This window comes from Scyliorhinus torazame, chromosome 12 (assembly GCF_047496885.1).
Source record: "Scyliorhinus torazame isolate Kashiwa2021f chromosome 12, sScyTor2.1, whole genome shotgun sequence".
In the NCBI taxonomy this organism is placed as follows: domain Eukaryota; kingdom Metazoa; phylum Chordata; class Chondrichthyes; order Carcharhiniformes; family Scyliorhinidae; genus Scyliorhinus; species Scyliorhinus torazame.
The window spans coordinates 74,613,821-74,635,479 of NC_092718.1; the positions used below are offsets into that span (position 1 = coordinate 74,613,821).

Genomic DNA, 21,659 nt, shown 5'->3' on the forward strand with positions numbered 1-21,659 from the left:
GGGAGACTTAACTTCCCCAATATTGACTGGGACTATTGACTTAGTGCTAGGGGCTTGGACGGGGCAGAGTTTGTAAGGAGCATCCAGGAGGGCTTCTTAAAACAACATGTAGATAGTCCAACTAGGGAAGGGGCTGTACTGGACCTGGTATTGGGGAATGAGCCCGGTCAGGTGGTAGAAGTTTCAGTAGGGGAGCATTTCGGGAACAGTGACCACAATTCAGTAGGTTTTACAGTGCTGGTGGACAAGGATAAGAGTGGTCCTAGGGTGAATGTGCTAAATTGGGGGAAGGCTAATTATAACAATATTAGGCGGGAACTGAAGAACCTAGATTGGGGGCGGATGTTTGGGGGTAAATCAACATCTGACATGTGGGAGGCTTTCAAATGTCAGTTGAAAGGAATTCAGGACCGGCATGTTCCTGTGCAGAAGAAGGATAAATACGTCAAATTTCGGGAACCTTGGATAACGAGAGATATTGTAGGCCTCGTCAAAAAGGAAAAGGAGGCATTTGTCAGGGCTAAAAGGCTGGGAACTGACAAAGCCTGTGTGGAATATAAGGAAAGTAGGAAGGAACTTAAGCAAGGAGTCAGGAGGGCTAGAAGGGGTCACGAAAAGTCATTGGCAAATAGGGTTAAGGAAAATCCCAAAGCTTTTTCCACGTACATAAAAAGCAAGAGGGTAGCCAGGGAAAGAGTGGACCCACTGAAGGACAGGCGAGGGAATCTATGTGTGGAGCTAGAGGAAATGGGCGAGGTACTAAATGAATACTTTGCATCAGTATTCACCAAAGAGAAGAAATTGGTAGATGTTGAGTCTGGAGAAGGGGGTGTAGATAGCCTGGGTCACACTGAGATCCAAACAGACGAGGTGTTGGGCGTCTTAAAAATATTACGGTAGATAAGTCCCCAGGGCCTGATGGCATCTACCCCAGAAAACTTAAGGAGGCTGGAGAGGAAATTGCTGAGGCCTTGACAGAAATCTTTGGATCCTCACTGTCTTCAGGTGATGTCCCGGAGGACTGGAGAATAGCCAATGTTGTTCCTTTGTTTAAGAAGGGTAGCAAGGATAATCTAGGGAACTACAGGCCGGTGAGCCTTACGTCAGTGGTAGAGAAATTACTGGAGAGAATTCTTTGAGACAGGATCTACTCCCATTTGGAAGCAAATGGACGTATTAGCGAGAGGCAGCACAGTTTTGTGAAGGGGAGGTCATGTCTCACTAACTTGATAGAGTTTTTCGAGGTGGTCACAAAGATGATTGATGCAGGTAGGGCAGTGGATGTTGTCTATATGGACTCCAGTAAGGCCTTTGACAAGGTCCCTCATGGCAGACTGGTACAAAAGGTGAAGTCACACGGGATCAGAGGTGAGCTGCAAGGTGGATACAGAACTGGCTAGGTCATAGAGGGCAGAGAGTAGCAATGGAAGGGTGCTTTTCTGATTGGAGGGCTGTGACTAGTGTTGTTTCACAGGGATCAGTGCTGGGACCTTTGCTGTTCGTAGTATATATAAATGATTTGGAGGAAAATGTAACTGGTCTAATTAGTAAGTTTGCAGAAGACACAAAGGATGGTGGAATTGCGGATAGCGATGAGGACTGTCAGAGGATACAGCAGGATTTAGACCGTTCGGAGACTTGGGCGGAGAGATGGCAGATGGAGTTTAATCCGGACAAATGTGAGGTAATGCATTTTGGAAGGTCTAATGCCGGTCGGGAATATACAGTGAATGGTAGACCTCAAGAGTATTGACAGTCAGAGAGATCTAGGTGTACAGGTCCACAGGTCACTGAAAGGGAAAACACAGGTTGAGAAGGCAGTCAAGAAGGCATACGGCATGCTTGCCTTCATTGGCCGGGGCACTGAGCATAAAAATTGGCAAGTCATGTTGCAGCTGTATAGAACCTTAGTTAGGCCACACTTGGAGTATCGTGTTCAATTCTGGTCGCCACACTACCAGAAGGATGTGGAGGCTTTAGAGAGGTTGCAGAAGAGATTTACCAGGATGTTGCCTGGTATGGAGGGCATTAGCTATGAGGAGAGATTGAATAAACTCGGTTTGTTCTCACTGGAACGACAGAGGTTAAGGGGCGACCTGATAGAGGTCTACAAAATTATGAGGGGCATAGACAGAGTGGATAGTCAGAGGCTTTATCCAAGGGTAGAGGGGTCAATTACTAGGGGGCATAGGTTTAAGGTGCAAGGGGCAAGGTTTAGAGGAGATGTACGAGGCAAGTTTTTTACACAGAGGGTAGTGGGTGCCTGGAACTCGCTACCGGAGGAGGTGGTGGAAGCAGGGACGATAGTGACGTTTAAGGGGCATCTTAACAAGTACATGAATAGGATGGAAATAGAGGGATACGGACCCCGGAAGTGTCGAAGATTTTAGTTTAGACGGGCAGCATGGTCGGCACAGGCTTGGAGGGCCGAAGGGCCTGTTCCTGTGCTGTACTTTTCTTTGTTCTTTGTTCTCTCTCTCTCTGTCTCTCTCTCTCTCGGTCTCTCTCCGTCTCTCTGTCTGTCTCCCTCTCTCTGTCTGTCTCCCTCTCTCTGTCTGTCTCCCTCTGTCTGTCTCCCTCTCTCTGTCTGTCTCCCTCTCTCTGTCTTTCCTCTCCTTCTCTCTTTCTCTCTCATGCCACTTTCTCTCTCTGTCTGTCTCTCTCTCTCCCCCGTCCTTCTGTGTGTGTGTCTGTGTGTCTCTCTCTTTCTATGTCTGTCTCTCTGTGTCTCTCTCTGTCTGTCTCTATCACTGTCCCTCTCTCTCTTTAAGTTGGTCTTTTCAGAGTGACCTCTTTGACTGGGCTTTTGGCTGCCTATCCCTTATATATCCTGATGTGAGTCGGAGTCACATTTCATCGTTCTGATTGACCCTCATGTGAAGTGGATTGGGATCATTTTGCCAGTTAAAAGTGAAACAACGCTGCCGGTTGTCATTGTATTTACCCAGAACCCTCTCCCCGAGCCCCCCAAGGTCCATGTACGCTGTTTGAAATGCTTCTTTCCATTGTTCGTCCAGTGGTAATTCTTGTCCCTTGATCATGATGGTCGAACTGCGTTCAAGGATACGTTCTGGAGCTCCCTTCATCACCATTAGGTAACGTAGGTCCAATGGGTCCTCCATTTCGTGAATTGATAGCTGCCAGAGTCACAAAGAATCACATTCAGTTAAAACAAATCTACATCACAGAAGCAGACCATTCGACCCATCTGCTCTGTGCTGGTGTTCCAGCCCCACACGAGCCTCCTCCTATCCCTCTCTTCATCACCCCCATCACCATAGCCTTCTATTCTTCTCCCCCTTAAATACATCAACACTATTCACCTCACCCACTCCCTGTGGGAGCGAGTCCCACATTCTCCTCACTCCTGTGGGAGTGAGTCCCACATTCTTCCCTCACCCCGTATGAATGAGTCCCACATTCTCCCCACACCCTTGAGAGAAAGTACCACATTCTCCTCACTCCCTGTGGGAGTGAGTCCCACATTCTCCCCACTCCCCATGGGAGCAAGTCCCACATTCTTCCCACTCCCCCTGGGAGCAAGTCCCACATTCTCTCCAGTCCCAGATTCTTGGAGTGAAGAAGTTGCTCCTGAATTCCCTATCGGATTTGTTCGTGAGTGCGACACAAATCCTGAGTCTAACCCCATGTCTGACCTCACTGACCCCGGATCTGACCTCACTGACTCCAAGTCTAACCTCACTGAACGCCTTGTGACTTCACTGAACCCGTGTCTGACCTCACTGACCCCTGCCTGATCTCACTGTCTCGATCTGTGTCTGATCTGTGCTTTTCCTGTGTCTGACCTCCATATGACCTCACTGACCTATTTCTGGTCCTTTGTTGGACACCCGGTCTGAACTCACTGACCCATTATCTGACCTCAGGTTTGCCTCACTGACCTGTCTGAACTCACTGACCCCAAGTCTGACCCTCCTGACCCCTGTCTGACCTCGCTGACTGTAGGCCTGACCCCTCTCATTCCATTCTGACCCTACTAACCTCTTGTCTGACCTCACTGACCCCTGTCTGAACTGCACTGATCCCTCTTTAACCTCACTGATTCACTGACCCCCATGTCTGGCCTTTTTGGCCCCTTGTCTAATGTATGCTCACCCCTGTCTTACCTCCCTAAACCCATGTCTGACCACACTGGCCATAGTCTCACTTCACTGACCCCAGGTCTGATCTCATTGACCTATATCTGACCTCTCTGACCCCATGTCTGACCACAATGCCCCCCCCCCCCCCCATACAGGCTCCAGATTCTTGCCCAGTTCTCTCCCCTCCGCTCCACTGGCATGAGCTCCCAGCTGGTCCCCCTCACCTGGAACTTGTTGGTGGAGTTGAAGGGAATCTCACAAATCTTCTTGAATCGATGGCGATAATCCATAACATTGCCAATGGTCAGCTCGGTGAATTTCAAAAGTGCCGTCTCAGAGGCATCTCCAATGACCTCTCTCTGAATGGGAGAGAGGGAGCAGGTCAGAAATCCCTCCTGCCCATTAGACGTTAAAGAGCACGGTGAACTTTATACCTCCCAAAATCCCACAGGAGGAGATCAATGACCCGGATCGTCTACTTGCTGCTGTGATGTGGGTTTTTGGGGGCAAATATTCACCCGAAGGCACTGGGGAATACTCCCCCCCCCCCCCCCCCCCCCGCCGTCTCTCTCTCCCCATTCTCCCCTCCCCATACCCTTGCTCGTCTTGGGGGGTAGCAACCAAGCTGTGTGAGCTGATCTTAGACAGGATAGAGCTCGAGTCCGTGTGGTGGAAATATCATGTAGGGGTTCCTGCCCGTGAATACAATCCGAGGTGACAGCTCGCAAGTGCTGGTGGAGTCATGAGCTATACTCTGGATCGGAGATTCTATTACCATCCCAGACTAGACCCAACAGTGGCGAGGATACTGGATAGAAACCCCAATATTTTAATTTTGTAAGATTATGAGGAAAGGATACCTCGCTCCGGCAGTGATTACATGGAGAAATAGGGACATGGTATATTGAAACAACTTTATTATTAACACAATATTAAAGTATCTTTAATATCACACCAGAAAATAACTTACAATTACCCCTTAAACAATACGACTCAATACAGTGAATACAATACCCTTAACTGCCAACTTTATTCCCATTCAAACAACTAGAAAAAACATCTCCGCTCTCAATCCACTGTAACTACCAATGGCCCTCAGGAATACTGCCTTTACAGAGATGTTCTTTGAGAAAGAAAGATCTCTTGCTGTTTTCAAGACAAGATCTGACTCCTGTCAGACACAAGCAAAAACTCTGCTTGCATTTCTTCAGAAGATTCTTCTGAGCTTGTTTCAGTTCTCCCTTGTTCTCAGACAAGTCTGCACTGCTTTAACGTCTGTTAATCTCTTTCAACTTAACTGCAGTGAGAGCAGAACTTCTTTACTTCTGGACATAGGTTCATTCAGCTCACAACTGAACTGCTTTCTGCAAAATGCCTGATACCTTAGCTCCACCCAGTAACAACATTATCTTGCAAAGCTGAAATCTTAATTAACTCCACAGGGAATCCCCTTAATCAAAACAAAATTTCATTAGCCCAAGCTTTTTACACTGGTTTAATTACACCCCTGGCTCCCAACCTTTCAAATTAGTTCTTTAAATACACTATTGCAGTAGTCAAACACACTAACCCATGCCTTTAACCCTTACTGCACCAAATACATCTAATGCAATATATCTGAAATCTCTATATCCATTACATTTTTGGAATGCAAATTCAAAAGGTCTTACCCGTCCACTCTCCATGCCAACCCATGCCTCCCCAGCCACCTCCAGTGTGCCTTATACCCTCCATGCCAACTCATGCACTGTGTACGTAAGCAATGAGCCATGAGATGGCAATCGCACTTTTGGGAGTGTCGAGGAAAAATAAATACTTGCTCAGAAAACTGCTGTTCCCATGACCCAATTGAAGTGTCAATCAGGGAGATCATTAAAGTATCACTAACAGAGTCATCAAACACAGCACACCTCCAAATCTGTCCAAATAAACACTGAGACATTGACAAGAGAGATCACAGAATGAACAACTTATTCAGGCAAAAAATATATATTAATGAAACAAAATCACCTCAGCTGTTGAAACAGGACAGCCCCCCCCCCCCCCCCCCCCCTGCCAGCTGAGCATTTGCTCTCACAGTTAAGCCAAATTAGGATCAGACAATCTATAATGAGATACCACTCTCTCTAACATTTTAACCTGTTCAAGGGGGGATGGGGCTCAAACTATTGAGAGCTGTCGAGGAATGTGGAAGAGGAATGAGAAACTGGAGACAGATGGAGAACTAGGCATAACCCAAATCTGAACACAAACTAAGTCCAGGACTAGCCTAACACCAGCTGTGTCATCAGAGACAGGATATCTCTATCCTCTGACCTCACCTTGCCCGGACATACCCATATCCTTACCTTCGGAATGGGAATGCCATCCTGGTTGGGTTTGAACATTGCACGGTTACAGAGCGTAGCAACTCGAGACACAGCACGCCATGTTTCCGATGTCTGGTCAAAACTCTGGCCTAAAAGATAAAAAACGGATTGAATTATATCTCCACCACCAGTCCAGAACATGGCCTCAGTACTGACCCTCAACAGTACAATGGAGCGGCACGGTGGCACAATGGTTAGCATTGCTGCCTCACAGATCCAGGGACCCAGGTTCAATTTTGGCCTCGAGTGACTGTCTGTGTGGTGTTTGAATTTTCTCCCTGTGTCTGCGTGGGTTTCCTCCGGGTGCTCCGGTTTCCCCCCACTGTCCAAAGAAGTGCAGGTTAGGTGGATTGACCATGAAAAATTGCCACTTAGTGTCCCAAAATATAGTTGTGTAGATTAGGTTAAGGGGTTATTGGGATTTGGCAGGGAATGGACTTGGGTGGAGTGCTCTTTCAGAGGTTCGGTGCAGACCTGATGGGCCAAATGCTCTCCTTCTGCACTGTTAAGATTCTATGATTCCATGACACTCCCTCAGTACTGACCCTTTTAAAGAGTGTGTCTCTCCATCAGGGACCCTGTTTAAAGAGGGACTCTCTCCATCAGGGATCCTGTTGAAATGCGTGTCTCTCCATCAGGGATCCTGTTTAAAGAGGGTGTCTCTCTGTCAAGTGTCCTGTGTAAAGAGAGTATTTCTCAGTCAGGGTCCCTGTTTAAAGAGGGAGTCTCTCCGTCAGGGACCCTGTTTAAAGAGGGAGTCTCTCCGTCAGGGACCCTGTTTAAAGAGGGAGTCTCCCTCAGGGACCCTGTTTAAAGAGGGAGTCTCTCAGTCAGGGACTCCTGTTTAAAGAGAGAGTATCTCTGTGAGGGAACCTGTTTAAAGAGGGACTCACTTCATCAGGGACCCTGTTTAAAGAGGGACTCTCTCTGTCTGGGAGCCTGTTTAAAGAGGGAATCTCTCTGTCATGGAACTTGTTCAAAGAGGGTGTCTCTCCACTTTGGCTTGTGGCATGTAGGTGGAGGTCGCATGTTTGGTGGCTCCTGCCAGGGTTGTCTTTTTTAGCCTCTTTATGCCCAGTTTGGGGGGAAAATTCTTATGTGAGGAGTTGTGGGATGGTCTGAGGCAGTTTCGGGATGTCAAAAAACCGGACAAAAGAACCCAGGGAAAAAGGGAGTGAATGAAAGTCTGCCGTCGAATGTGGTGAGGAGTTCAGCGGGAGAAAAGATTATGGGAGAGAGCCTGTTGAATGGAGCCATGCCCATTACGGTGGAAACGGTGACTGAAGTGATGGCCGGGGAGTTTGAGCGGTAGTTCTCAAAATATTTGAAAGGCATCGGACATAGATGATGACCTCGCTTAAGGAGTGGGTGGGTGTCATGTGAGAGTAAGAAATGGGTGTTTATAAAATAGCTGTAGTGGTTGTACCTTTACGAAATGGGTGTTTATCAGTGATGTCAGAGTGTGGGTGGAGCTGGGCTGTCTGTCTGCTTTTACTTTCGCTTTGGGTTGTCTGCTACAGGGTTGTGTTTTAGATTTGTTTTGAGAGCTGCATAGCTGCAGGAAAAGCAAGCAGCTGTATAAGGATCTTTCTGCAATCTACAGACTGTCTCCAGATCATTTGAGTGATTTAAAAGTGATAACTGCTCTCAATAGAGAATTTAGACCTGATCTCTGTGTTAAAAAGGGTCTTTTGTCCTATGGATGTTGCAAGGAAGGATTAAGGGTTACTTTTAGAATATTGTATCTGTGGGGGTGATTGGTGTTGATAGTTGTTAAGATGTTTACTGTGGATTTATAAATTGTTAACTGGCTTCATAAATAAACATTGTTTTAATTTAAAAGTACTTTAACTCTCTGTTGCACCATGCCTGTAAAGTAGGCCCGGGTGCTCCCCATAACCACAATCTATTAAAAGTTGTGGGTCAGGTGAACTCCATGATGCACTTTGGGGTTCTCTCAACCCTGGCCCATAACATGGGTCAGATCCTTGCCCTGATGAGAGAGGAGTTGCAGAAGGGAGAAGATGAAGAGGGTGGAGGAGGCATTGTCGCAGCACAGCGACCAGTTCACCTTGATGGGGGAGGTGTTGCGCAAGGTGGGGAGATCAACAGAGGGCTGAGGGCCAAAGTGGAGGACCTGGAGAACAGGCCATAAAGGCAGAAATTGAGGACTGTGAGGGTGCCTGAAGGGCTAGAGGGCCGGAGGCCTACAGAGTACTTTGAGATGTTAGCGAAGTTGATGGGGGAGGGGGTGGTTTCCTCCCACTACAAATTGGACAGGGCCCACCGGCCGAAACCAAGAACGAATGAACCACCGAGAGCTGTGATCATCTGCTTTCGCAATTTTCAGATGAACTAGAAGGTGCTGAGGTGGGTGAGGCAGAAGGTGGAGTGGGATAGCAATGGTATACGTATATACCAGGATGTGAAGACGGAGTTGGCGGGGAGATGGGCTAATGCGGAGTTGAATCAATGCAACGTGTAATTTGGTGTGGTCGGCCCGGCGAAGCGAAAGATTATGCATAACTGCAGGCACTACTAATTTGAAACAGCGGCAGAGATGTTTGTGAAGACCTGGGAATAGACTGAGTTTGGACTTTGACGTTTTTTGAGTGGGTCTTTCCTTCATGTTGTTTTTTCCCTTTATGATTGTTTCTCATTAACTGTTTTGTGTAAAAGAAGTTTGGGCTGGGGTGGTTTGAGCAGGATGGTTGGAATTGATGGTTGGTTGGGTTTGAATGCTTGTTTTGTTGTCAGGTGTTGGGGGTTTGGAGGGGCTGGGTGTTGGGGTCTTTTGAGTTTGTATGTTTTTTTGATGTGGGGGAGGGGGACTCTGTCAAGGGCCGCCACACTAGCGAATGCAATGTTGGGAGCGAGGTGGGGGGTGGGGCCGCGGTCTTTGGAACCTGTATGGGCAGGTTTTGATGAGCCTGGGAGGTGCGAATGGTGGGGGAATGGGTTCAATACTGGGTAAGGTGGTGTTTTTAAGAGGAAGTGGTTGGGGAGCACGGACGGCACGGTGGCACAGTGCTTAGCACTGCTGTAGGGTCCCAGGTTCAATTCCAGCCTTGGGTGACTGTCTGTGTGGAGTTTGTACTTTCTCCCCGTGTCTTCGTGTGTTTCCTCCGGATGCTCCGGTTTCCTCCCACAGTCCAAAGATGTGCGGGTTAGGTGGATTGGCCATGCTAAATTGCCCCTTCATGTCAAAAAGGTTAGGTGGGGTTACTAAGTTATGGGGATAGGGTGGAGGTGAGGGCTTAAGTAGGGTGCTCTTTCCAAGGGCCAATGCAGACTCAATGGGCCGAATGGCCTCCTTCAGCACTGTAGGGATTCTATGTTTCTATTCTAAGATTCTGGTAAGGGGGGGAGATGTGGGGGGATGACAGTGTATCGGGCCGAGGCTGGGTCTCACCTGTCAGGTGGGACCTTGGGGGATGGTCATGGTGGGTAGGAAGGGCTGGGGGGCGGGTGAGAGAATCCCAGTAGGAGTGGTGACGTGGAATGTGCCAGGGTTGGGGGAACCGGTGAAGAGAGTATGAGTTTTCTCACACTTGAAGAGCCTGAAAGTAGGCGTGATGCTGGTGTAGCCGACCCACCAGAGGATGATGGACCAGTTGAGACTGAGGAAGGGCTGGGTGAGCCAGGTGTTTCATTAGGGTTTCAGCAGCAGAGCCCAGCGGGTGACGATACTGGTGGGCAAACAAGTAAGGTTCCAGGTGGAGAAGGTGTTGGCAGAGCAGGGGGGCAGGCGTGTGATGGTGATGGGGGCATTAGTACGCAGGCTGGTGATGCTGGTTAGCATGTATACCCCAAACTGGGATGATATGGGGGGGTGGAAGATTGGAATATGGTGTTGGACTCAAAGGTGGACAGTTCCTTCCACGCTCACGGTCCCCTTCTAGGGGAAGAAACGTGTTGGCCAGATTCATGAAGGAGATGGGAAGGATGGACCCGAGGATGTTTTTACAACGCGGGATAGGGAGTATTTGATATTTTTCGCCAGTGCAAAAGGTGTACTCAAGGATAAACCTTTGTGTGGTGGGAAAGGTGCTACTAGCTGGGCTGAGGATAGTGGAGTATTCGGCGATCGTGATATTGGACCACACTGGGAGGAAATGGTGGAGGAGAAGGGGCCAGCCCAGAGACCAGCGTGGAGGCGATGTGGGGGTGATGGCTGACCCAAAGTTTTGCACTAAAATGGGGAAAGTGATTGAGGAGTATGTGGGGTTTAACTGGAATGGGGAGGTTTCACAGTCGGTGGTCTGGGAGGCGTTGAAGGCGGTAGTGAGGGGCAAGGCGATGGTGGATAGGGAAGTGTGGGAGGAACGGCAGTGGTTGATAGAGGAGATTTTGGAGGTAGATTGGAGATATGCGGAGGACCCAGAGCCGGGACCTATGGTGAGGAAGAAGGTGTTACAGGCGAAGTTTGATCTTCTATCCACAGGGATGGCGCTCTGGCAGCTGAGGCGAGCGAGGAGGGTGGTCTGTGAGTATGGTGAGAAGCCTAGTCGATTGCTGATGGGCCAGCTGCATCAGCAGACTGCAGCGAGGGAGATCGTGTGGATTAGGGATGCAGCGGGTTGGTTGGTGGTGGTGCTGGAGAAGGCGAATAAGGAGTTTGAAGAGTTTTATAGGGACTTGTATAAGTTGGAGCCGCCAGAGGATGAGTTGGATATGAGTGAATTTCTGGAGCGACTGTATACCCGGAGGTGGGGGAGGAGGAGAGGGCCGGATTAGAGTAACCAATGGGGGTGGAAGAAGTGCAGGCAGTGATAAGAAGTTGCAATCGGGTAAATCGCTGGGGCCGAATGGGTTCCTGGTGGAATTTTGTAAAAAATTCAGATAGTTTGGCACCACTAATGGTAAAAATATTTGAGAACACGATGGTTAGTGGAGTATTGCCTGAGACGATGGGGGCAGGCACCCATCTCACTATTACTTAAAAAGGAGAAGGATCCAGTAGAGTGTGGGTCGTACAGGCCCATTTCTCGACTGAACGTGGATGCTAAGATATTGCTGAAGGTGTTGGCGTTGAGGTTGGAGGAGTGCCTCCCAAAGATAGTTGGGGAGGATCAGACGGGGTTCATTAAGAGCAGGCAGCTGTCATTGAATGTGCGGTGGCTGCTGAATGCGGCACTTTCTCCAGCAGAAGGAAGGGTGCTGGAGATGGTGGTTGCATTCGATGTGGAGGAGGCGTTTGATCGGGTGGAGTGGAACTATCTGTTTGCGGTGCTGGAGAGATTTGGGATTGGGCGGAAGTTTGTGGCATGGGTGAAATTGTTGTACAAGGATCTGACAGCATTTGTGTGGACAAATTCAGTGTACTTCCCACTATTTCGGGCAGCAAGGCAGGGTGCCCCCCCCCCCCCACTTTCTGTTCTCGCTGGTGATTGAGTCCTTGATCATGGCGCTGAGGGGTCCGGACTTATGGAAGGGGATAGTGAGGGAGGGTGGAGCACAAGGTGTCTGCACTGGACAATCTGCTGTTGTACACCTCGGACCCAAGCTCGTCAGTGAGGGATACAATGGCGTCGCTCAGGAGATTTGAGGCATTTTCGGGGTAGAAATTGAATCTTGGGAAAAGCAAATATTTGTGGTGTTTTCTCCAGGCGCAGGGGCGGAAGTGGGAGGTTTGGCATTTTGGATAGTGACAACTCATTTTAGGTATTCAAGGGTGCAGTTGGCAGGAGACTGGTCCCTGCTTCGTAAGCTCAATTTCACGAGCTTGGTGGGAAGGAAGAAGGATAGTCTCCCCTTGTCACTGGCAGGCAATGAAGATGAACATTCTGCCACGGTTCCTGTTTCTGTTTCAGTTTCTGCTGGTCTTAAGGGGTGGATAGGCTGGTCTCGACGTTTGTGTGGGCAGGAAGGTCCAGGATAAGGAAGACGTGCTCCAAAGTGGGTGGCAGTCGGGTGGGTTTGGCCCTTCCAAACTTGTTACACTATTCCTTTATCGTCCATATGACTATCCAATGACCATTTGAATGCCCTTAGTGTTGACGAGTCCACTACTGTTGCAGGCAGGGCATTCCACGCCCTTACTACTCTCTGAGTAAAGAACCTACCTCTGACATCTGTCTTATATCTATCTCCCCTCAAATTAAAGGGATGTCCCCTCGTGCTAGACATCATCATCCGAGGAAAAAGGCTCTCACTGTCCACCCTATCCAATCCTCTGATCATCTTGTATGCCTCAATTAAGTCACTTCTTAACCTTCTTCTCTCGAACAAAAACAGCTTCAAGTCCCTCAGCCTTTCCTCATAAGATCTTCCCTCCATACCAGGCAACATTCTGGTAAATCTCCTCTTATATAAATCTCCTTCCTATAATGCGGCGACCAGAATTGCACGCAATACTCCAAATGCGGCTGCACCAGAGTTTTGTACAGCTGCAACATGACCTCATGGCTCCAAAACTCAATCCCTCTACCAATAAAAGCTAACACACCGTACGCCTTCTTAACAACCCTCTCGACCTTGGTGGCAACTTTCAGGGATCTATGTTCATGGACACCGAGATCTCTCTGCTCATCCACACTGCCAAAAATCTTACCATTAGTCCAGTATTCTGTCTTCCTGTTATTCCTTCCAAAATGAATCACCTCACACTTTTCTGCATTAAACTCCATTTGCCACCTCTCAGCCCAGTGCTGCAGCTTATCTATGTCCCTCTGTAACTTGTAACATCCTTCTGCACTGTCCACAACTCCACCGACTTTCGTGTCATCTGCAAATTTACTCACTCATCCTTCTACGCCCTCCTCCAGGTCATTTATAAAAATGACAAACAGCAGTGGCCCCAAAACAGATCCTTGTGGTACACCACTAGTAACTGGACTCCAGTCTGAACATTTCCCATCAACCACCACCCTTTGTCTTCTTCCAGCTAGCCAATTTCTGATCCAAACTGCTAAATGACCCTGAATCCCATGCCTCCATATTTTCTGCAGTAACCTATCATGGGGAACCTTATCAAACGCTTTACTGAAATCCATATACACCACATCAACTGCTTTACCCTCATCCACCTGTTTGGTCACCTTCTCAAAGAACTCAATAAGGTTTGTGAGGCACGACCTACCCTTCACAAAACCGTGTTGACTATCTCTAATCAAATTATTCCTTTCCAGATGATTATACATCCTATCTTTTATAAACCTTTCCAAGATTTTGCCCACAACAGAAGTAAGGCTCACTGGTCTATAGTTACCGGGGTTGTCTCTACTCCCCTTCTTGAACAAGGGGACAACATTTGCTATCCTCCAGTCTTCTGGCACTATTCCTGTCGACAAAGATGACTTAAAGATCAAAGCCAAAGGCTCAGCAATTTCCTCCCTAGCTTCCCAGAGAATCCTAGGATAAATTCCATCCGGCCCAGGGGACTTATCTATTTTCACACTTTCCAGAATTGCTAACACCTCCTCCTTATGAACCTCAAGCCCTTCTAGTCTAGAAGCCTGAATCTCAGTATTCTCCTCGACATCATTGTCTTTTTCCAGTGTGAAAACTGACGAAAAATATTCATTTAGCACCTCTCCTATCTCCTCGGACTCCAAGCACAACTTCCCGCTACTGTCCTTGACTGGCCCTACTCTTGCCCTAGTCATTCATTTATTCCTGACATATCTATAGAAAGTCATCCTTTCTATATAGGATCCTTGATCCTACCTGCCAAAGACTTCTCATGTCCCCTCCTGGCTCTTCTTAGCTCTCTCTTTAGGTCCTTCCTAGATAACTTGTAACTCTCGAGCGCCCTAACTGAACCTTCATGTCTCATCTTTACATAAGTCTCCTTCTTCCTCTTGACAAGTGTTTTGACTGCTTTAGTAAACCACGGTTCCCTTGCTCGATCACTTCCCCCCTGCCAGACAGGTACATACTTATCAAGGACACGCAGTAGCTGTTTCTTGAACAAGCTCCACATTTCCATTGTGCCTATACCCTGCAGTTTTCCTCTCCATCCGATGCATCCTACGTCTTGCCTCATCGCATCATAATTGCCTTTCTCCCAGATATAACTCTTGCCCTGCGGTATAAACCTATCCCTTTCCATCACTAAAGTAAATGCAATGGAATTGTGGTCACTATCACCAAAGTGCTTACCTACCTCCAAATCTAACACCTGTCCTGGTTCATTACCCAGTACCAAATCCAATATGGCCTCGCCTCTCGTTGGCCTATCTACATACTGTGTCAGGAAACCCTCCTGCACACATTGGACAAAAACAGACCCATCTAAAGTACTCAAACTATAGCGTTTGCAGTCAATATTTGGAAAGTTAAAGTCCCCCATAACAACTACCCTGTTGCTTTCGCTCCTATCCAGAATCATCTTTGCAATCCTCTCCTCTACATCTCTGGAACTTTTCTGACGCCTGTAGAAAACCCCTAACACGGTGACCTCTCCTTTCCTGTTTCTAACCTCAGCCCTTCTACCTCAGTAGACGAGTCCTCATCAAACGTCCTTTCTGCCACCGTAATACTGTCCTTGACTAACAATGCCACCCCTCCCCCTCTTTTACCACCTTCCCTGAGCTTACTGAAATATCTAAACCCCGGCACCTGCAACAACCGTTCCTGTCCCTGCTCTATCCATGTCTCCGAAATGGCCACAACATCGAAGTCCCAGGTACCAACCCATACCGCAAGTTCACCCACCTTATTCCAGGTGCTCCTGGCATTGAAGAAGACATAGTAGGGGGTGGAGCCTTTATGTGTGCGGATAGAGGTGGGTTCTTGTAGGGAGTCGCGGTTGCGGGCGCTGGCAATGGTGCTGCTACCGCTTGCCCCAGGGAAGTACCCGGGTAGTCCTGTGGTGGTAGCCACGCTGAAGATTTGGAGGCAATTCCGACAGCACTTTCAGTTGAGGGCAGGCTCGAGCGTGATGCCGATGATAAAAGGGTTTGAGCCGGGGAGGTTGGATGCGAGGTTCCGGGGATGGGAGGAGAGAGAGGTGAAGGAGATGAAGGATTTGTTTTTGGACGAGTCGTTCGCAAGCAGTTGGGGTGAGGTTTGGGCTCCAGCATGAGGAGGGCTTCAGATAAATGCAGCAATGGAACTTCGCGAGAAAGGTCTTCCCGAAGTTTCCAGTGCACCTTCCACTTCGCTGCTGGAGGAGGGGCTGTCCGTGGGTGGGGCTGGAGGGTACGGGCACTTCAGCGATTTACGTTAGGATCATGGAGGAGGATAAGGTGCTCATGGAAGGTATTAAGGCCAAGTTGGAGGAGGAGCTGGGGATGGCATTGGAGGAGGGATTATGGTGTGAGGTGCTGTGTAGGGTTAATGCCTCAACCTTGTGCCCGAGGCTGGGGTTGATTCAATTAAAAATGGTGCACAAAGTGACTTAACGAAGGAGAAATGAGCCGGTTTTATGAGGGGGTGGAGGATAGCTGCGAGCGGTGTGGGAGGGGCCCAGCTAATCATGCTCACACGTTCTGGTCCTGCCAAAGTTGGAGAAATTTTGGGAGTTGTTCTTCAGCACCAAGTCTGAGGTTCTGCGCGTGGATTTGGAGCGGGTCCCCTGAAGACCATTTGCGGCGTCAGACCTGTCGGGGTTGCAGACAAGTGCGGGGCGGATGACTTAGCCTTTGCCTCGTTAATCGCTCGCAGGCGGGTCCTGTTGGGTGGAGGTCAGCTTCTCCCTCAAAACTTTGGCGTGGCCTGGGAATTGAATGGAGTTCCTGTATTTGGAGAAGGCGAAGTTTGCTCTGGGAGGGGCGGATGAGGGGTTCCACAAGAGATGGGGTTTATTTAGCTTACACTTTGGGGATCTAGTTGCCGAAAAAGGGTGGTGTTGGGGTTGTGTTTATTTGTTGTAAAAATGTAAAAATGTTGAAAATTTGAGTTAAAATATTTTACAAAAATAAAGGGGGAGTTTCTCCATCTCGGACCCTGTTTTGAGGAACACTGAGACACTTTCTGATGGTGCCTCACCTGATTGGTCCTCTGTGGTGTCTGCTGAGTGGATCTGATTGTCGAACCAGAGATGTGAGACAGTCATTCGGTTCTGGGTCAAAGTGCCGGTCTTGTCCGAACAGATCACTGAGGTCGATCCCAAAGTCTCAACAGCCTCCAGATTCTTTACCACACAGTTCTTCCGAGCCAGACGTTTCGCAGTTAGTGACAAGCACACCTGTGGATAACACACGGTTAAATACAGGATAAATCCATCCTAACACTCCCCATTCAACACTCCCAGGACAGGCACAGCGCAGGGTTAGATACAGAGAAAAGCTCCCTCCACACTGTCCCCATCAAACACTCCCAGGACAGGTACAGCACGGGGTTAGATACAGAGTAAAGCTCCCTCGACACTGTTCCCATCAAACACTCCCAGGACAGGTACAGCACGGGGTTAGATACAGAGTAAAGCTCCCTCTGCACTGTCCCCATCAAACCCTCCCAGGACAGGTACAGCACGGGGTTAGATACAGAGTAAGGCTCCCTCTGCACTGTCCCCATCAAACCCTCCCAGGACAGGTACAGCACGGAGTTAGATACAGAGTAGAGCTCCCTCTGCACTGTCCCCATCAAACCCTCCCAGGACAGGTACAGCACGGGGTTAGATACAGAGTAAAGCTCCCTCTACACTGTCCCCATCAAACAGTCCCAGGACAGGTACAGCACGGGGTTAGATACAGAGTAAAGCTCCCTCTACACTGTCCCCATCAAACACTCCCAGGACAGGTACAGCAAGGGGTTAGATGCAGATTAAAGTTCCCTCTACACTGTCCCCATCAAACTCTCCTGGGACAGGTACAGCACGAGGTTAGATACAGAGTAAAGCTCCCTCTACACTGTCCCCATCAAACACTCCCAGGACAGGTACAGCACGGGGTTAGATACAGAGTAAGGCTCCCTCTACACTGTCCCCATCAAACACTCCCAGGACAGGTACAGCACGGGGTTAGATACAGAGTAAAGCTCCCTCTACACTGTCCCCATCAAACACTCCCGGGACAGGTACAGCACGGGATTAGATACAGAGTAAAGCTCCCTCTCCATTGTCCCCATCAAACACTCCCAGGACAGGTACAGCACGGGGTTAGATACAGAGTGAAGCTCCCTCTACAGTGTCCCCATCAAACACTCCCAGGACAGGTACAGCACGGGGTTAGATACAGAGTAAAGCTCCCTCTACACTGTCCCCATCAAACACTCCCAGGACAGATACAGCACGGGATTAGATACGGAGTAAAGCTCCCTCTGCACTGTCCCCATCAAACACTCCCAGGACAGGGACAGCACGGTGTTGGACACAGAGTAAAGCTTCCTCTGCACTGTCCCCATCAAACACTCCCAGGACAGGTACAGCACGGGGTTAGACACAGAGTAAAGCTTCCTCTACACTGTCCCCATCAAACACTCCCAGGACAGGTACAGCACGGTGTTAGATACAGAGTAAAGCTCCCTCTGCACTGTCCACATCAAACACTCCCAGGACAGGTACAGCACGGGGTTAGATACAGAGTAAATCTCCCTCTACACTGTCCCCATCAAACACTCCCAGGACAGGTACAGCACGGGGTTAGACACAGAGTAAAGCTCCCTCTGCACTGTCCCCATCAAACACTCCCAGGACAGGTACAGCACAGCGTTAGATACAGAGTAAAGCTCCCTCTACACTGTCCCCATCAAACACGCCCAGGACAGGTACAGCACGGGGTTAGATACAGAGTAAAGCTCCCTCTGCACTGTCCCCATCAAACACTCCCAGGACAGGTACAGCACGGGATTAGGTACAGAGTAAAGCTCCCTCTACACAGTCCCCATCAAACACTCCCAGGACAGGTACAGCACGGGGTTAGATACAGAGTAAAGCTCCCCCTACACTGTCCCCATCAAACACTCCCAGGACAGGTACAGCACAGGGTTAGATACACAGTAAAGCTCCCTCTACACTGTCCCCATCAAACACTCCCAGGACAGGTACAGCACGGGGTTAGATACAGAGTAAAGCTCCCCCTACACTGTCCCCATCAAACACTCCCAGGATAGGTACAGCACGGGGTTAGATACAGAGTAAATCTCCCTCTAAACTGTCCCCATCAAACACTCCCAGGACAGGTACAGCACGGGGTTAGACACAGAGTAAAGCTTCCTCTACACTGTCCCCATCAAACATTCCCAGGACAGGAACAGCACGGGGTTAGATACAGAGTAAAGCTCCCTCTACACTGTCCCCATCAAACACTCCCAGGACAGGTACAGCACGGGGTTAGATACAGAGTAAAGCTCCCTCTACACTGTCCCCATCAAACACTCCCAGGACAGGTACAGCACGGAGTTAGATACAGAGTAAATCTCCCTCTACACTGTCCCCATCAAACACTCCCAGGACATTTACAGCACGGGGTTAGACACAGAGTAAAGCTTCCTCTACACTGTCCCCATCAAACACTCCCAGGACAGGTACAGCACGGGGTTAGACACAGAGTAAAGCTCCCTCTACACTGTCCCCATCAAACACTCCCAGGACAGGTACAGCACGGGGTTAGACACAGAGTAAAGCTTCCTCTACACTGTCCCCATCAAACACTCCCAGGACAGGTACAGCACGGGGCTAGATACAGAGTAAACTCCCTCTGCACTGTCCCCATCAAACACTCCCAGGACAGGTACAGCACGGGGTTAGATACAGAGTAAAGCTCCCTCGACACTGTCCCCATCAAACACTCCCAGGACAGGTACAGCACGGGGCTAGATACAGAGTAAAGCTCCCTCTGCACTGTCCCCATCAAACACTCCCAGGACAGGTACAGCACGGGGTTAGATACAGAGTAAAGCTCCCTCTGCACTGTCCCCATCAAACACTCCCAGGGCAGGTACAGCACGGTGTTAGATACAGAATAAAGCTCCCTCTGCACTGTCCCCATCAAACACTCCCAGGACAGGAGTACTGCCCTTGTCTATCTCTCCCGTTGCCCGTTTCTGACAACGCCCTATCTCTCACCGTGACGGTTGCTAGAAGACCCTCGGGTACATAAGCCACCACGATGGCCATGAAGAAGATCATAGCATCCAGGAACTGGTACCCAATTCCCATGGCAACGCAGAAGAAAGTGGCGCCAAAGAAGATGGCCAATCCCGCTATGATGTCGACAAAGTGTTCAATCTCGATGGCGATGGGGGTCTTCTCATTTCCCACTCCTGACGCCAGAGTCGCAATTCGCCCAATGATGGTGCGGTCGCCTGTGTTAATGATAATTCCAGTGCCAGTCCCTGTGGGAGAAACAGAGAGAGAGAGGGTGAGGGTGGAGAGAGATGGCGAGTGAGGAAGGAGAGAGAGGTAGAGTGGAGTGAGAGTGAGTGATAGGAAGTGAATGAGGAGGATAGAGACTGAGTGTGAGTGAGGTGGAGGGAGAAAGAGAGAGGAGGAAGAGAGAGTGTGAGTGGGGGGAGAGAGAGAATGAGAGTGAGAGTGTAACTGAGGGCTAGGGAGAGGTTGAGAGTGAGTGAAGGGGAGACACAGAGTGAATGAGGGTGGGAGAGAGAGTGAGCGTGAGTGAGGGCAGGAGAGAGTGAGGGGAATGAGAAAGATAGTGGGAGAGAGAGAGAATGTGACAGAGGGGGAGGAAAAGAGGGGGCGAGAAAGAGAGTGAGAGAGAGAGGGGAGAAAGTGTGAGACAGGCTGTGCAAGACACAGGTAGCCAGGGAGAGACTGCAAAGAGGGCGAATGTGAGAGAGTGCAGAAAGATGGAGCAGGGAGTGAGGGCGGAGGGAATGAGTGAGAGAGAAAGAGAGATTTACCTTCCAGACAGGTGGTGGAGAAGAAGGCGATGTTTTTTGTCTCCAGGGGATTGCTGTGGGTACATTCGGGCCCCTTGGACTGCGGCTCTGATTCGCCGGTTAGTGAGGAGTTATCAACCTAAACACACAGGTCAGGAAATGAGGCCAGTCCCTGTGTCAGCCCTCCGCAAATACCCCCAGAAACCCAGCACCAAACCCCTCAAATATCCCCAGACACCCAGCACCAAACCCCTCAAATGCCCCCAGAAACCCAGCACCAAACCCCTCAAATACCCCCAGAAACCCAGCACCAAACCCCTCAAATACCCCCAGAAACCCAGCACCAAACCCCTCAAATACCCACAGAAACTCAGCCCCAAACCCCTCAAATATCCCCAGAAACCCAGCACCAAACCCCTCAAATATCCCCAGAAACCCAGCACCAAACCCCTCAAATACCCCCAGAAACCCAGCACCAAACCCCTCAAATACCCACAGAAACTCAGCCCCAAACCCCTCAAATATCCCCAGAAACCCAGCACCAAACCCCTCAAATATCCCCAGAAACCCAGCACCAAACCCCTCAAATATCCCCAGAAACCCAGCCCCAAACCCCTCAAATATCCCCAGAAACCCAGCACCAAACCCCTCAAATGCCCCCAGAAACCCAGCACCAAACCCCTCAAATATCCCCAGAAACCCAGCACCAAACCCCTCAAATATCCCCAGAAACCCAGCACCAAACCCCTCAAATGCCCCCAGAAACCCAGCACCAAACCCCTCAAATATCCCCAGAAACCCAGCCCCAAACCCCTCAAATACCCCCAGAAACCCAGCCCCAAACCCCTCAAATACCCACAGAAACCCAGCCCAAACCCCTCAAATATCCCCAGAAACCCAGCCCAAACCCCTCAAATACCCCCAGAAACCCAGCCCCAAACCCCTCAAATACCCCCAGAAACCCAGCCCCAAACCCCTCCACCCAGAAACCCAGCACCAAACCCCTCAAATATCCCCAGAAACCCAGCACCAAACCCCTCAAATATCCCCAGAAACCCAGCACCAAACCCCTCAAATGCCCCCAGAAACCCAGCACCAAACCCCTCAAATATCCCCAGAAACCCAGCACCAAACCCCTCAAATACCCCCAGAAACCCAGCCCCAAACCCCTCAAATATCCCCAGAAACCCAGCACCAAACCCCTCAAATACCCCCAGAAACACAGCCCCAAACCCCTCCACCCAGAAACCCAGCCCCAAACCCCTCAAATACTCCCAAGAAACCCAGCCCCAAACCCCTCAAATATCCCCAGAAACCCAGCACCAAACCCCTCAAATGCCCCCAGAAACCCAGCACCAAACCCCTCAAATACCCCCAGAAACCCAGCACCAAACCCCTCAAATACCCCCAGAAACCAAGCCCCAAACCCCTCCACCCAGAAACCCAGCCCCAAACCCCT

The 21,659-nt window shown here is 49.6% G+C and overlaps 1 protein-coding gene across 1 annotated transcript in view; it reads right to left on the minus strand.

The window, feature by feature from the left end:
• LOC140386485 (potassium-transporting ATPase alpha chain 1) overlaps positions 1–21,659 on the minus strand; it is a 92,005-nt gene that overhangs the window by 42,342 nt on the left and 28,004 nt on the right. Inside the window, exons 7-12 of the mRNA XM_072468874.1 lie at positions 20,222–20,339; positions 19,425–19,693; positions 16,406–16,604; positions 6,452–6,561; positions 4,328–4,462; positions 2,945–3,137 (exon numbers count right to left, since the gene is read on the minus strand). Coding sequence (XP_072324975.1) covers positions 2,945–3,137; positions 4,328–4,462; positions 6,452–6,561; positions 16,406–16,604; positions 19,425–19,693; positions 20,222–20,339 — 1,024 coding nt within the window. The remainder of the gene's footprint in view (positions 1–2,944; positions 3,138–4,327; positions 4,463–6,451; positions 6,562–16,405; positions 16,605–19,424; positions 19,694–20,221; positions 20,340–21,659) is intronic.